Genomic DNA, 17,678 nt, shown 5'->3' with positions numbered 1-17,678 from the left:
GACCCCTCAAAATGACTTCAAATGAGATGTGGTCCCTAAAAAAAAAAATGGTGTTGTAAAAATGAGAAATTGCTGGTCAACTTTTAACCCTTATAACTCCCTAACAAAAAAAAATTTTGGTTCCAAAATTGTGCTGATGTAAAGTAGACATGTGGGAAATGTTACTTATTAAGTATTTTGTGTGACATATCTCTGTGATTTAATTGCATAAAAATTCAAAGTTGGAAAATTGCAAAATTTAAAAATTTTCGCCAAATTTCCGTTTTTTTCACAAATAAACGCAGGTAATATCAAAGAAATGTTACCACTATCATGAAGTACAATATGTCACGAGAAAACAATGTCAGAATCCCCGGGATCGGTTGAAGCGTTCCAGAGTTATAACCTCATAAAGGGACAGTGGGCAGAATTGTAAAAATTGGCCTGGTCATTAACGTGCAAACCACCCTTGGGGGTAAAGGGGTTAATACTAGAGTTTTGCAGGCAAGTCTTAGTCGGGAGTGTACAGGAATAAGATGTGCTGTAGGTCACATAATGAATTTGGTGCATGTTCTCAGTGAATCTGCACCTCGCCAGAAAGGTTGCTCTAGTCAGGGACTCAAGTAGTGTACACTGCCACTTTAATTTGTTGGGTATGCATTGTTACGCTATGTCCCTGCTTCTCCCCAGCTCTAATTTGGCGGTTCTTGCTGAACGTAGCGTGAAAACGCAAAGTTGCAATTTGTTTGAGCAACGCAAAAGATTTTGTGACTTTTCAGAGGGATTTACTTAAAGGGAACCTGTCACCCCCGTTTTTTTCAAGAAGAGCTAAAAATAGCATTAAATAGGGGCAGAGCTGGCCTTTACATTAGTGTATTTTGGAGCAGATGGAGATCGGGGCGGCCATTTTCCTGCAGCCGAGATGCGAACTCTGCTTCAGGAAAATGGCCACCGCAATCTCCATCTGCGCACGCGCAGCATCCCGCGGCCATTTTCCTGAAGCCCCGGGAAGCCGAGAAGAACCATCTGCGCACGCGCGGCCTCACAAAGATGGCCGCGCCCACCGATAAACGGCTGAATAGCGCAGATCGTGCTATTTTCCTTGAAGCTGCGCAGTGGATTCGCCACTTGGACATGCGCACACCACTATGCCACCAACGGAGATCTGGGGGAGAAACAGCGCTGTCACCACGCCCATATGACCTGACCAGCGTGAGTGACAGCCCAAAACGACGACTTTACAAAGGTATTTCGGCAGCATAGGTGGGGAATAAAGGCTCCAAAATACACTAATGTAAAGCCCAGCTCTGCCCCCATTTAACGCTATTTTTAGCTCTTCTTGAAAAAACGGGGTGACAAGTTCCCTTTAAGAAGTTTTCACTACTTCAATAGTTATATGGCGTCATCCCGTTGGTTCCCTAAACACAGTATACTGACACCCATATAAGCACTCACTCTTCATAATGGCCCCCACAGTAGAACCTACACTGTCTAATGGCCCCCACACTAGCCCTCAAACTGTATAACTGCTCCTGTATTAGGCCCCAAACTGTATAATAGGCCCCACATTAGCCCTCAAACTGTATAATGGCCCCCAAACTTTATAGGTACTACTGTGGGGACACTTATAATGTATAAGGGTCCCCCACTGTTTCAATGTCCCTCATTGTTTATAATGCGTCCACAAGTTTTAATCAAAATAAAAAAACATGATATAATCTTCTAATCCACGATCCTCACAACTCCACCAGCAATGCATGGGCGGACCAACGTTCCAGCGCATGCACAGGATGACTCGGAGACGCAGTTCAATTACGTCACCGCATTGTGCCTTGACAGCTCTCCAGACCTGTTATGATAGGCAATTCAGTATCACAATGGACATAGCGATCAGAGCACATACAGTGATCTGACAATAACCCAAAATAATAGAACGAGCTCTGAGACGTGGGAACTCTGTAGACCGCAATCCTTGATCCTAACAAACCACACTAGAGGCAGCCGTGGATTGCGCCTAACGCTACCTATGCAACTCGACACAGCCTGAGAAACTAACTAGCCTGAAGATAGAAAAATAAGCCTACCTTGCCTCAGAGAAATACCCCAAAGGAAAAGGCAGCCCCCCACATATAATGACTGTGAGTTAAGATGAAAAGACAAACGTAGAGATGAAATAGATTCAGCAAAGTGAGGCCCGACTTTCTTAACAGAGCGAAGATAGGAAAGATAACTTTGCGGTCCACACAAAACCCTAAAGAAAACCACGCAAAGGGGGCAAAAAGACCCTCCGTACCGAACTAACGGCACGGAGGTACACTCTTTGCGTCCCAGAGCTTCCAGCAAAACAAATAGACAAGCTGGACAGAAAAAATAGCAAACAAATAGCAAAGGAGAACTTAGCTATGCAGAGCAGCAGGCCACAGGAATGATCCAGGGAAAAACAAGTCCAACACTGGAACATTGACAGGAAGCATGGATCAAAGCATTAGGTGGAGTTAAGTAGAGAAGCACCTAACGACCTCACCAGATCACCTGAGGGAGGAAACTCAGAAGCTGCAGTACCACTTTCCTCCACAAACGGAAGCTCACAGAGAGAATCAGCCGAAGTACCACTTGTGACCACAGGAGTGAACTCTGCCACAGAATTCACAACACAGACCGCAAGCTTAAAGCAACTTGCGGTCTACAGAACTTAGAACAGTAGTTTTGGGAGACCATGACTCCCTGCTCTACCGCGGGGCTTAACTGGTTAAGGGTAGCGTGGCTCTGGGTGGGCCCCTGTTGTGACCTGGTGGTCAGGACAGTAATGGACCTGGTGGTTAAGAGCACACGGAATGACCTGATAGTTACTGATAATAAGGACGAGCTCTGGGACGTGGGAACTCTGCTGACCGCAATCCCTAAACCTATCAAACACACTACAAATAGCCGTGGATTGCGCTTAACGCTCCCTATGCAACTCGGCACAGCCTAAGAAACTAGCTAGCCCTGAAGATAGAAAAATAAAGCCTACCTTGCCTCAGAGAAATTCCCCAAAGGAAAAGGCAGCCCCCCACATATAATGACAGTGAGTAAAGATGAAAATACAAACACAGAGATGAAATAGATTTAGCAAAGTGAGGCCCGATTTACTGAACAGACCGAGGATAGGAGAGGTTACTTTGCGGTCAGCACAAAAAACCTACAAAAAGACCACGCAGAGGGCGCAAAAAGACCCTCCGCACCGACTCACGGTGCGGAGGCGCTCCCTCTGCGTCCCAGAGCTTCCAGCAAGAAAGACAACAAATTAAATAGCAAGCTGGACAGAAAAATAGAAAACCAAAGAAATACAAGCTGGAACTTAGCTTCTGATGGGAAGACAGGTCGCAAGAACGATCCAGGAGTGAACTAGACCAATACTGGAACATTGACAGGTGGCATAGAGCAAAGATCTAAGTGGAGTTAAATAGAGCAGCAGCTAACGAATTAACCTAGTCACCTGTGAAACTCAAACACCAACCAGAGGAAGTCCATGGACAGAACCAGCCGAAGTACCATTCATGACCACAGGAGGGAGCCCGACAACAGAATTCACAACAGGCCCCTCTGAGCTGCGCTTCTGATCTAATGTGCATATTTGGGAGGAAGACTTATGGCCATGGTCAGTATTCACTGTACAGAATTTATAATATTCTCAGAAGTAGATTATTTTGTCTGGATATTACAGCACCTCACTTTGACCGACCCTTGTGGTCACTGCCTTGCAGGATGTTTGCTGGCTGTAGTTTTGCAGCACAACTCGGCTGAGCTGGACACTTTCAGATATTTTGAGAAGTAGGATTTTCATGTCTTATTTTAGGAAATGTTGGTTTTTGTAAGGGGCCACCCATAAGACACTGACCTGCCCAAATTTAGACACAGCAGCAGTGCTGTGCATAACGCCATTCCAGACCCTGTAGATCCTGTGCATGGTCACAGAGACAGTGAATAGCAAGGTCATTGCAAAACTAAAGGTCAGCTTGGCTGGTGGGGGAGATCCTTGAAGATATCCAGATTTGGGATCCTAGATATCTTCAGATCATTTTACTCGTTACTGGGAGGGCCAGGAGCCAGGAGTCATATTGGACTTCATGACTGAAACTTCCCCAAGACAGAAGTAGACCCTTCTCTTAATGTTATGACTGTCTAGGGGAGAGGAAGTGAAATGCGTCGATCCAAAGGACTGGCTTTGAAGAATTCACCAGGTCCAGGTCACTTAATACGACTCCCTAGTCATAAATTAAAATTTGCTTATACCTTGTACAAGCTCGCTTTCTATTATGAGACACTGACCATAATTAGGGTCTTTTTTTGGGGAGGGGTTATTGTGGGATGAGGGCAGACAGGCCGGTATTCCTGGCTTAGTTGTCTCCTTCCTGGTGGTGGGTTGTGTCTGACATCTTCGCTTTTTTTTCTTTTCAGTCTTTCAGGTATTAAGCTTGGACTTTGAATTTTTTTACGATGTTAAAGTTATGTGCACATGGAGGGTTTTTTTTGTAGCAGAAAGTTCAAGTTTTTGATGAAGATTGCGAGAGTTTCTGTTCCAAAACCACCTAAAAAAAAAAAACTGTGTGCACACATGCCCTAAAGAAGTCTTGTTAAATTCTGATTAGTTTGCTTTATTTTTAGGCCAGTTAGCTTTGGCTTTGGTACTTACGGTAATTGTTTACTGCCGGTTAGGCTTTGTTTTATGTAGTTTAGCCAATTGTTTCATTATTTCTTCTTTTTGTTATTGTATAGGGCCTTACGATAGTTAGGTTATAACTTATAAGTAGTTGTTTTGTGTATGGAAATTGAGTTGTCTAGGCTTATTCTATTGATGCCCTATCCTTGGAATAGGTCATCAATATCAGATCTGAGGGACACCCCCCACCACTCACCAGTTTTGGGCCGTAGTGGCCGAATGTAAATAGAGACAGCAGCTCAAACAATACAATTCTGTTCTCCTTGTAGTGGATCTTCCCGGGAACTGCAGCTTGACTCCTATTCATTTCAATAGGGCCTGAGATGCAATTCTCGTCAATGGTCACTACACAGGAGCTGTACTTTTCGGTTCCATTCCCTGATTAGGTCGCTGGTCGTTGTCATTGGTGCTGATTGGTGGTTGCGCCTGGTAGACCCCTAACAATCTGATATTGATGACATGCTACAGAGAGGTCATCAGTATATTAAAGAGGTATTCCACTACATTGATAGTGTTGTAATGGCATCTAAGAAGCTTAATAAGTATGTGTGTATATGTAGTATATTATTTTATTACTTTTTATGTTATAAGACTTTTTTAATAAAAAAAAAAAGTATGTCCACACTTGGTGCATCGTCCACATGAATACAGACTTGCTATATTCTATGGGAGATGTTTGCAAGTTGTGGAGCGTTGGCCTTTACTAGCTAGGAGCGCCCTGCCCAGTGTGGGGGAGGAAAGGTTTTATAGAGCACATTTCTGTCTGGTGCTTTATAAGACTAAGGTCACCTGTGCTTTCTCAGGTTCCTTTTACCCTCATAATCGACCCTGGCTTCTCCATACATTTATTATTTCTCCAAGCTTTTACTTATTTCATGATATTGGCTCTTGTCAGAGATGAGATTTATTGGAGAGCAAGTGGGCAGTCAGTTCCTGAAGTTGATGTGTTGAAAGCAAGAGAAATGGCTTAGTAAAAGCATCTGAGTGATTTTTTAATAAGGGATAAAATATGAAGGCTAGATGACTGGTGATCAACGTGTCTCCAAAACGGCAGGTCCTGGGGTGTGGTTAGTATCCACCAAGAGTGGTCCAAAGGAGGACAACCGGTGATCCTGTAACAAGGCTTATTGCAATGAGACTGAAGGTCCATCTCTTAGTAGAACTCCTGTAACACAAATTGCTGAAAAAAAATTACTGCCGATCTACAGGGGAACAGGCGAGTCCCCCGGTGTGCTTCTGTGCAGGTGTGTGCCCCTAACCATAAATAAGGTGTACACGTAATGAAATATATACAGATGAGGGCATCACCTAATCTTGCCTATAATTTAATAAACTACCTATTCTATTAGTATATAGAAGCATAGACAAATTTGTGAACAGATTTCCACGGAGCTGAACAGTAGACCCTAAGTATCAATGTCACTGGTGGGCCCTTGGCACCCCAGTCCGACCCTGCTGCTGACCATGATAGAAATTTGTTATACCACACAGAGCGTTACCGCTTGTTGTACATGGGACTATCCAGCTACAGACCAGTCGGTGTCCATTCTGACTCCCGTCCGCCACCGAAAGTGCTTAAAATGGGCATATGTGCAAAATAAGAAAGTGCTCTGGTCTTTTATCGCATTTTCTTTTAGCCTAAGGGTGGCCAGGTGTGTGCGCATTGTTTACCTGGGTAACAGAGGTAACCAGAAGATGAGCCGGAGGAGGCAGTGTGATTCTCTGGGCAATGTTCTGTTGGAAACCCATAGATCTGTTTTGTTTGTTTTTTGGCATGAGGTCGAAATTAAGCAATATTAGGCAGGTGGATTTCATGTTAACATTCAAACGGAGGTAGACCCTCAGGTGAGTTATTCTGGGAACATACGGACCCAAGCCCAGCAATGACTACATTCGATGAGAATTCTTGCCGCAGGTTACAATGGACTTGAGATAATAACGGTGACTTACAAGAATGTGACACATAGTGAAATGAGAAGTGGTCAGACTGGATTTACATGCTCGGTGACTGAAGGGTTAACTTCAATCGAAAGGGTACACTGGTTCCTGGCCACTCCCAATGCAAATAGCATGCAGCGTCACCTGAGACAGGATATGGCAGTGAGATCCAGAGCCTGTGAAGCACAGGTGACCTGCAGCTTCAGGGTTACTCCATCCAGGTGCTATCAGGACGCCTGACCTGGGATCTGCGACAACAGGTAATGCACAACCTGACTCTCACCATTAGGGAGGACGTATCCACCTTACCGGTTGTTAGTGATTACGATACTGTGCCCCGGACCGTGGTCTGCCATTATTTTCCGTGCGCGCAGGTGATGGATGTAAAGGTGGAAGATCTGTACCTATCCTGAGACCTGCGGCATAAAATCTCCTGCCACAGGCATCTTGTGCTCTGGAAGTCCCACTGGATGTGCACGGAACCAGTATCGGGGGCGGACACATCACTGGTGCAACCTGTGCGGCCGCACAGGGCCTCTAAAGGTAAGGGGGCCCATTTCTACCCCCAAAATATATATGTATTATAATGAGATATTGGACTGCAAAGGGCTCATATATTGTTCTTGCACAGGGGTCCTATTCTGTCTGTGACCACCAGTGACCAGTAGTAAGGCTTTGAACATGACCTAAGGGAAGGTTTCTGCTTTTAGATTGGGTGTTATCAAGGTCCAATAATTTAGTGAACCATCCCTGTATGTGCCACACCTGACGGCGGCATACACATTGCGACCTGAGAATGTCACCACTGTTTGTTTTGTGCTCTTGTCACTCAGAAAACCTTGTGTGATGAGTGTAACACACCCAGAGGGACGGGCACTTAAAAATTCTGCGCACCCATCATTGTCTGCATACCCCGGATAGATATGCTTTCCCCATTGACCTCCCTATACACCGTGCTCATAATCTAATGTAGATGGGAAGTGGCTGAAAGTCTCCATTCAGGAGAACTGAAGTTCGGATGGTGTTGACTTTAGCCTGGCCAGTCATTGCTTCCAGAGATGAGATGCTGGGAGACAAGTGCTTTACCCCCTTAGTCATCGTTATGATACTCCAATTAATAGCAGTGACCTCTCTATCAATTTGCGTATGGTGGCATTATATCAACACATGATACATTTTACTTACATGGTGCCATATTATTCCATACAACTTTTTAAACATAATAGTCACTATCCCCATAGGAAATGTAGTTTGTGAGCCCCTATCGGTGTGTCTTTGGCGTGTGGGAGGAAACTCATGCAAAAAACTGTGAGAACATACAGACGTCTTGGAGATGCTGTCCTTTGGATTTAAACCCAGATGCAAACTCCTGTGAGATGGACAACATCTACAATGAGTTTGCATGTTCTCCTATTTGTGTGGATTTCCTCTGGTTTTCCACTGCAGAGGACCGTTCTAACCTCTGACCCACCGTGCAACATATATGTGATTAATTATAAGCTGGAAATGATGGTGCAGATTATGGTTATCGTAATTCCTATTTTTACACCATGAATGGTGCGGATATCTTCATATCACGATCAGCTCTACAGCTACAGATCACTTATCAGCCTTATTAATATCTGACCTATAGATAAGAGCAATCCTATAATTATCTGACCTATAGGGCTGGCTGGAGATTTCAGCAAGACCTTGGACAGTAGAATTGCTTCTGTTAATTTCGATCTTTCCTTGTCGCCCTTCAAATCGCCATGGCTCGAAATCAAGCTGAAGGCCGTAATTAATAATAATGTTGATTGCACAGCTTTTAGATGGTACAGTACGATTCCTTCCTGGCTTGAAGACCACAAAGAGCATCTCTCGGTTGATCCTCCACAATACCAGTTTCCTCGAACCACGGAGTACCACAGGGCTTGCTTCTTTCTTCGATGTGGTTTACATCTAACCGAAAAACTTAGTTATTGAAAAAATGTAATCTGCTTAAAGTTTTAGTGGGCACAGAAATTGAGCAAAATTTCCCAAGTTTTTGAGTAGGATTTGGAGAGTTTCTGCATAGTAAAAAAAATTGTGTTCACATGACCTTAAGAGTATGTCAACATGGGTCTGATACACAGTGGATTTTCTGCCTGCATTGTGTATAGGAAAAATCCACAATGTAAACTGGCCTGCGACGCAAAGGGTGAGACGTGCAGCAAATCTACAGCATTTCAACAAGATATGCACAAATGTGGTGTAAATTACTCTGTGGAGTTTAAGTCCCATGTGAATGTATACTTAGAAGAAAACAAAGTAGACCAGTGTCTTAAACTGGGAGTTGACTAATTTTCCAATACAAATACCTACTTAAAGAGAACCTGTCACATTGTGCATGCAGTCTGATCTGTGAGCAGCTGGGTATAGAAGAGGAGAAGCTGAGCAGAATGCTATATACGTTAGTGGGAGAAGACTCCGGATAACCGAAATCCCTGATGTTTGTAACATAAGTCCAGTGGGCAGTCCTACTGATTGACAGCTATCTGCTTGCACAGTCATAGAGGGAAGACTGTCGGTCACTGAATAGGAACTGCCCACTGGACTCCCATACATAAAAATACCAGGGATTTTAATTAATAACATTCAAGTCCACAAAAATGGATATGAATCTGATCCGCTCCTCATGCTCTATAACATCCTTCCTGCAGATGAGATCCTATTTTCAACATGATAGGTTCCCTTTAAGTGAACTACAAGAACGGTGGAAATCCAGTTTGCTAAAATCGAACCTGAACAAAACTTAGGTGTCGATTTCTAACCAAGGACACTTAACAATAATATGGCAACTTTTGATTACTCTATCCCTGGCAGTAGGAGAAGCACCAAGAGACAAAGGTAGAGTGAGAGAAGTCTTCTGGTAGCACGGAAAGAAGAGCCACTGAAATAAAAGAAGCGAAGATGGAAAAGGTGGTGATATCTAGGGCGGGACTGGCCATCTGGCTATTCTGGCAAATGCCTTAAGGGGCTGTCTGATTGTGGGCCGCCTTGTCTGCGACCTTGTTAACAAAATCGTTGTTCTCAAGACACCTATACTGTTAAGAGTTGTGATGGTTCACAAAGTCGCTGACTTCGTCACTTACCCCAGCAGGCCACCAGTATCATTAGAAATATTGGTCTTGTAGTAAATCTTGCTTTCCTCCATCCAGGGTAATATTAGTAATATATCCTCATCTGATGCTCAGGGACGGGGACAGCATGGGCCTATGTGATTTCAAATGCCAGGACTGAATTTCAGTCCCAGTCAGTAACTGGTGATATCTACATGTAGATGCAGAAAGAAGCATATCTGGATACAGATTCTTTTTGTAGAAATTTTGGAATACTTTTTCCAATAGACCTGTATTGAACCAGAATGTGCAACATTAGTGAACACTTGTGTGCAGGATCCCCTCTGCACAGTACTTCTCATCTTCTGTTCTCCTGAGTCTATAAACATACCACCTGATTTTTCTACAGTTTCCTTTCTCCACCTAACACAGGAAATGTGCAAAGCCCGTCACAACCACTTCTAGTTCTTCTTTCTCTTATGTTGGTAGTGTGGCTGCTTAGGGTTACTATGCACATGAGGACTCCGAAATGTGGGTAGCGTATGTGAGGATCAGGGCCTGGGACCATGATGGACTTTTTTAGCAGAACCTCCAGGAGGAAAAAGAACATGGCGCCAAGCTCACCTAGGATTGTTGAGGTATGGTCTAGGACTCATCTGTTGATGGTCAGCAGCATAGAGGTAATTGACATCTGTGGAAGTTGGGAAGCTTGTGGATGGCTGCTAGTCAATGCTAACCATCCATTTACCTTCATATTATATGGTGTCACATGTATGTGTCATAAGAAAACATGTACTGTTTTCTAGTCACTGCCCAGCTATGTGGCTTATGTATGGTCTTTTCCTGGTGCTGACTGATATGCTATCTGTCCGTAGAGGGACTCTCACTCTATTTGACTACAACAAGGGGAGGTGCTCAATGTCTAGAAGGAAGGTTTCTACACAGATGGGGATTATTTACTATAAAACTTAAAACTGGCACACGTTGAATAGCTGTGGGCCAAAGAACCATTTGGTCAACTATCTCTCCCGACTTTCCCATACTCAAGAATGCTCTGATGGAGGGTTTTTAACTTTCTTTAGGATCAACAGAATAGTAGGCTGAATTGTATGAACCTCTTTACACAGTTAACAGGGTAATTGTACTTATCCCCTTAGGTCAGCGAGTTTATGGCCGTCATCCAAATTATTTGGGTCGCTACTGTTTTCGTTTAGAGGGAATATCTTCTATTTTACCAATTTAGGGTATGAGCATGCATTGTCTATTTCAGGTGTATTCTGCCTGGAACCAGCCTTTAAAAAAATAAAAAAAAGTTTCATAAACGTTAAGAAGATCATAAGCACAGAAATGTCAAAACGACTCATTGTGAATAGGTTTACTCTTTTGTAACTTCTTTTATTTGCTTCAGACTTGGAAAGGCGTTAAGTGGCCAGAAGAAATGACCTGACCATTCTTCTGACGTCTTCCGAAACTTTTCTGTATAGAATAAAAAGCTAAAAAAGGAAATGACCTGATGGATGCCAAAAATAACGTTTCAAGGAAAAAAGCCAGCTTTTTCCTGAAGGGTCTTTTACCTAAAAAACATTACAGCTATGCCAACGTCTATCAGAGACTGTGTACACATACCATAAGAGGTTTTATAAATCAGGTTTTTCATACTGCACGTGCTTTTACCTCTCTAGCACTTGAGCTTGTGTTGTAGCTTTGTCCTAGTTGAATGAATAGTTTGATGCTGTAGTAGTTCTAGTGCACACAGGATCGTACATGTATTGTCCTGACAGGACATTGCCTACATGTTCCTTGTGTGGGAATTGTTTTTTAGTCACCCTGGAGCAAAGAGAATGGACATCCAGGACAGGGCTCTTGTAGTGTCTGTACGAGCTGTCCATGTGGCATGTACACACTTGGGTCAAGGTGCTCAGCACCTCCCTAGACCATACCTCTGCAGGTTTGTATGTGCGTTAGTAGAAAGGGTCTGGATGTTGATGCTCTCTATGGTTAATATATACAGTCATGGCCAAAAGTATTGACACCTCTGAAATTCTGTCAGATAATACTCATTTTCTTCCTGAAAATGATTGCAAACACAAATTATTTGGTATTATCTTCATTTAATTTGTCTTAAATGAAAAAACACAAAAGAGAATGAAGCAAAAAGCAAAACATTGATCATTTCACACAAAACTCCAAAAATGGGCCAGACAAAAGTATTGGCACCCTCAGCCTAATACTTGGTTGCACAACCTTTAGCCAAAATAACTGCGACCAACCGCTTCCGGTAACCATCAATGAGTTTCTTACAAAGCTCTGCTGGAATTTTAGACCATTCTTCTTTGGCAAACTGCTCCAGGTCCCTGATATTTGAAGGGTGCCTTCTCCAAACTGCCATTTTTAGATCTCTCCACAGGTGTTCTATGGGATTCAGGTCTGGACTCATTGCTGGCCACCTTAGAAGTCTCCAGTGCTTTCTCTCAAACCATTTTCTAGTGCTTTTGGATCATTGTCCTGCTGGAAGACCCATGACCTCTGAGGGAGACCAAGCTTTCTCACACTGAGCCCTACATTATGCTGCAAAATTTGTTGGTAGTCTTCAGACTTCATAATGCCATGCACATCGTCAAGCAGTCCAGTGCCAGAGGCAGCAAAGCAACTCCAAAACATCAGGGAACCTCTGCCATATTTTTCTTTGAATGCCTCTTTTTTCTCCTGTAAACTGTTGATGCCTTTGCCCAAAAAGCTCTACTTTTGTCTCATCTGACCAGAGAACATTCTCCCAAAACATTTTAGGCTTTTTCAGGTAAGTTTTGGCACACTCCAGCCTTCTCGGGATAAGAAGTGGGGTCTTCCTGAGTCTCCTACTATACAGTCCCTTTTCATTCAGATGCCGACAGATAGTACGGGTTGACACTGTTGCACCGTCGGACTGCAGGGCAGCTTGAACTTGTTTGGATGTTAGTCGAGATTCTATATCCAACATCCGCACAATCTTGCGTTGAAATCTCTTGTCAATTTTTCTTTTTCGTCCACATCTAGGGAGGTTAGCCACAGTGCCATGGGCTTTAAACTTCTTGATGACACTGCGCACGGTAGACACATGAACTTTCAGGTCTTTGGAGATGAACTTGTAGCCTTGAGATTGCTCATGCTTCCTCACAATTTGGTTTCTCAAGTCCTCAGACAGTTCTTTGGTCTTCTTTCTTTTCTTTATGCTCAATGTAGTACACACAAGGACACAGGACAGAGGTTGAGTGAACTTTAATCCTTGTCAACTGGCTGAAGTGTGATTTAGTAATTGCCAACACCTGTTAGGTGCCACAGGTAAGTTACAGGTGCTGATAATTAAAAAAATTAGAGAAGCATCACATGATTTTTCGAACAGTGCCAATACTTTTGTCCACCCCCTTTTTATGTTTGGTGTGGAATTATATCCAATTTGGCTTTAGGACAATACTTTTTGTGTTTTTTCATTTAAGACAAATTAAATGAAGATGATAATAATACCAAATAATTTGTGTTTGCAATCATTTTCAGGAAGAAACTGAGTATTATCTGACAGAATTGCAGGGGTGTCAATACTTTTGGCCATGACTGTACTACATGTCCAGATATGTCCCTACTCTTCTGATTTTTCTATTCAGACGACAAGTTGGTGGTATGTACCATGACTGTTATGAACGGATCAGCTCTCAATTTTTGGGGACGGGCATATCGTAGGCGTGTTGGTTAGATGTTTTGTAAACCTGTGGCTTTGGAGCAGGAAACGTTATTGAGAAGTCACTAATTTTGCAAGCAGACCTTTTTGCACCTGACAAAATGTGCAGCGGACACTGACACCTGTAGAAATAGTTGACTTCTGCTTCATAGGACTCTCCATATTGTGAAAGTTGCTGATATAAACTACTGTAACTGATGCAATAGATTTTATTTTTCCAGGACTGTATTGCGTGGCCTCATTGTTCCTCTAATATATATATATATCCTGTTTATGCTGACAGGAAGACGACATGTGGCTTTGTGTGGTCTGTCTGCAGTTTTGCTTTTTAGCATCTAGGAGAATTCACATACATTCAATGTAAGCTCCATTCTCCAAAAAGTATGTCCTCTATCAGGAGGATCATCTCAGAGGTATCGGCTATGGACAAGGGTTAGATCATTTAGCCGTTATGGACACATCCAGGAGCTTCCTCTTCAGGCTGCTGGGGGTTGTAATTTTTGAGCTTGTGCATGTACAGTGGGGGGAAAAAAGTATTTAGTCAGCCACCAATTGTGCAAGTTCTCCCACTTAAAAAGATGACCTGCAATTGACATCATAGGTAGACCACAACTATCAGAGTCAAAATGAGAAAACAAATCCAGAAAATCACCTTGTCTGATTTGGCAAGATTTATTTTGCAAATTATGGTGGAAAATAAGTATTTGGTCATGAACAAAAGTTCATCTCAATATTTTGTTATATATCCTTTGTTGGCAATGACAGAGGTCAAACGTTTTCTGTAAATCTTCACAAGGTTGGCACACACTGTTGGTGGTATGTTGGTCCATTCCTCCATGCAGATTTCCTCTAGAGCAGTGATGTTTTGGGCCTGCCACTGGGCAACATGGATTTTCAACTCTATCTAAAGGTTTTCTATGGGGTTGAGATCTGGAGACTGGCTAGGCCACTCCAGGACCTTCATATGCTTTTTACGAAGCCACTCCTTTGTTGCCTTGGCAGTGTGTTTGGAAATCATTATGCTGAAGGACCCATCCATGTTTCATCTCCAATGCCCTTGCTGATGAAAGGAGGTTTGCGCTCAAAATCTCACGATTCATGGCTCCATTCATTCTTTCATGTACACGGATCAGTCGTCCTGGTCCCTTTGCAGAGAAACAGTCACAAAGCATGATGTTGCCACCCCCATGGTTCACAGTACGTATGGTGTTCTTTAGATGCAACTAAGCATTCTGTCACCTCCAAACACGAGTTTTGTTTCTACCAAACAGTTCTACTTTGGTTTCATCAGACCATATGACATTCTCCCAATACTCTTCTCGATAATCCAAATTCTCTCTAGCAAACGTCAGAAGGGCCCGGAAATGCACTGGCTTAAGCATTGGGACACGTCTGGCACTGCAGGATCTGAGTCCCTGGCGGCGTAGTGTATTACTGATGGTAGCTTTTGTTACGGTGGTCCCAGCTCTATGCAGGTCAGTCAATAGGTCCCCCCGTGTGGTTCTGGGATTTTGCTCACCGTTCTTGTGATCATTTTGACCCCACATGGTGAGATCTTGGTGGAGCCCTAGATCGAGGGAGATTATCAGTGGTCTTGAAATTCTTCCATTTTCTTATTATTGCTACCACAGTTGATTTCATCACAACAAGCTGCTTGCCCATTGCAGATTCAGTCTTCCCAGCCTGGTGCAAGGCTACAATTTTGTTTCTGGTGTCCTTCGACAGCTCTTTGGTCTTCACCATAGTGGATTTTGGAGTGTGAATGTTTGAGGTTGTGTACAGGTGTCTTTTATACTGATAACAAGTTCAAACAGGTGCCATTACTACAGGTAATGAGTGGAGAACAGAGGAGCCTCTAAAAGAAGTTGTTACAGGTCTGTGAGAGCCAGAAATCTTGCATGTTTTTAGGTGACCAAATACTTATTTTCCACCATAATTTGCAAAATAAATCTTGTCAAATCAGACAAGGTGATTTTCTGGATTTGTTTTCTCATTTTGACTCTCATAGTTGTGGTCTACCTATGATGTCAATCACAGGCCTCTCTCATCTTTTTAAGTGGGAGAACTTGCACAATTGGTGGCTGACTAAATAAATACTTTTTTACCCCACTGTATATTTTATCTGCTCTCAGTACATACTAGAGGAGGATCTGAATTAGGGCTCAATCCAATCAGATACCATTGATTTTTCTCGTACAAGAAAAACAGCCCGAGTCCCGCCAGTGTTTTTGATTAGCGTTTCAACAGAGTCTGGTCAGGGTGTCAGTTTTACCTTCAGAGTTTTTTTTGTTTTGTTTTGTTTTGAAAATCTATTGGCATGCATATAGCATCAGAGTGCTGTCTGGGTGTTTGTTTTATATTTTGTCCCCCCCTTTCCCCATGGACGGACCTATAGTTTTTGTATTGGTAATTTTGATTTGAGCATGAGATCAATATTAGCCAAGTCTTTGTACGGACCACTATGTTTGAGGAAAAGATCTGACATGTGAATTACACCATAGACTATCATATGCGCAAGTGCTATCCTTGAAAAACATGAATGGCACTTGTATATGAGAAACTGATGTCTGAATGAGGCCTAAGGATCATTGAAGGGTGTGTGTGATGTTTACAGAAGTCATTAGCATTGTCTGGACTGGATAGTATCTACTGCACGAAAAGACGACAATGAACTGAAGACATATCTGCCTCACCTCATGCTTGGTCCTAGATCTGGTTCTCAAGTATTGCAGGGGTGAACATATCATTGGTGCAACCTGCGCGGCGGCACAGGGGCCCAAGAGGTAAGGGGGCCCATTTCCACTTCTAAAACGTGTAGAATTGTGCATTACGTTGAGCTAGTGGTCTGCAAGGGCGCATGTATTGTTCTTGCACAGGGGCCCTCTTCTGTCAGCCAGTGAGATATTGGCTATAGACATTCGATCACCAAACACACTTTATTTTCATGCCAATGGTGTACTTTTTTGTTCTTAGCTGCGTTTTATGTACAGATTTTCCTTTTAGAATTGTATTAGATGTGGAAAATCTACAGGTAAAAAACGCATGTAATCTCCACAGGACTGTATCTATAAAGTTTTGACAGCCAAATACTAGGGAGTCTCAAAATCAAAGCCGCTTTATGTAAATCATGAACTACCAAAAATAGGCAAAAATCCCACAATCAAAAGCGAGATAAAAATGTTTGTAACGTAATTGGTGCAAAAGTGCTGCAACACTAAAAACTCACCAAATACTAAAAAGTGAGAGAACTCGGGGTAACAAAATCTAGTGTGCTCCAATAATCTGAACCCAGAAGCAGCAATGATGTTGTTCACTTTTCTCGATTTCATACTAATGACCTATACAATTTAAAGAAATTTGCTTAAAATTTAACACAGTAGCTTAGAAAGATGTATAGTATATTTCTCCATAATTTCCGATCTCTAAGTGGTTTAGGATCTGAGATGTCCGAGTGCAAAAGCGATAAGTTGGAATCTAATTTGCATCTCAAATTCTTTGCTAGGTGTCCCAGAGATTTGTCTGTAGATTAAGTCCATTAAATTGTCCTTTCTTTTCTCCTCTATTTTGTGAGACTCTTCTTTAGTTCTTCTCTTGTTTTATAAATCTCTCCTGCTTTTCCATGGCGTCTCCCTCATCTGGTTAGAAGCTTCCTATTGTTTTTTTTCTGTCTTGCAAGGCTTTCTCTTCCCTGGATGGTTCTTCTTATTTTTTTTGTTAAATCTTTCTCGTTGTCACCTGTTTCAGGCCTCATTTATCCATTATAGTCTGTTTCACTGTTCACATGTCCTTTATTTTTCTTGCATCCATAAAACAAGTCAGTTTGTGATTAGAGTCACGGATTAAACTAGTCAATGCAATTGTATGGGTCAGTGACCATCTTGGACATCACACTAATGACTCCAAGTGCTGTCCGTTTTAGGCTGCGTTCACATTAGCGTCTTTGGGCGCAGCGTCGTCAACGCAACCCAAAACGCATGTAAAACCGCATACACAACGCAGCGTTTTTTGACGCATGCGTTGTCCTAAAATGTTATTATTCTTGACACAATTCAAGATAAAAAACGCCCAAAAAAGTGTCTAGACAAAGACCACCAATGGGATAGAAGAGGGTGGGTGTAATGGAATTTGTGTATATATACCCTTGCAGAGATGAATTCCTCCCATTTTGCTTGTGTTTCCAGCATCAAGATGGAGCGTCCCATGGAGAGTATCTGCATGAATATGGAGTTGGATTTTGCCTTGGCTAATGCTTATGCTCTTGTCACTG

The 17,678-nt window shown here is 42.6% G+C and overlaps 1 protein-coding gene across 9 annotated transcripts in view; it reads left to right on the top strand.

Moving 5' to 3' along the window:
• ARHGAP27 (Rho GTPase activating protein 27) overlaps nt 1–17,678 on the top strand; it is an 86,484-nt gene that overhangs the window by 25,631 nt on the left and 43,175 nt on the right. The window contains exon 1 of one of the 9 annotated variants that reach the window (XM_069750814.1): nt 10,192–10,337. The exons of the other annotated variants lie outside the window; for them this stretch is intronic. Coding sequence (XP_069606915.1) covers nt 10,266–10,337 — 72 coding nt within the window. The 5' untranslated portion in view covers nt 10,192–10,265. Of the gene's footprint in view, nt 1–10,191; nt 10,338–17,678 lie in introns of those variants that run through there. 9 annotated transcript variants of the gene reach the window in all.

Source organism: Ranitomeya imitator, chromosome 2 (assembly GCF_032444005.1).
Source record: "Ranitomeya imitator isolate aRanImi1 chromosome 2, aRanImi1.pri, whole genome shotgun sequence".
In the NCBI taxonomy this organism is placed as follows: domain Eukaryota; kingdom Metazoa; phylum Chordata; class Amphibia; order Anura; family Dendrobatidae; genus Ranitomeya; species Ranitomeya imitator.
This window is presented reverse-complemented; position numbering and strand designations above follow the sequence as displayed.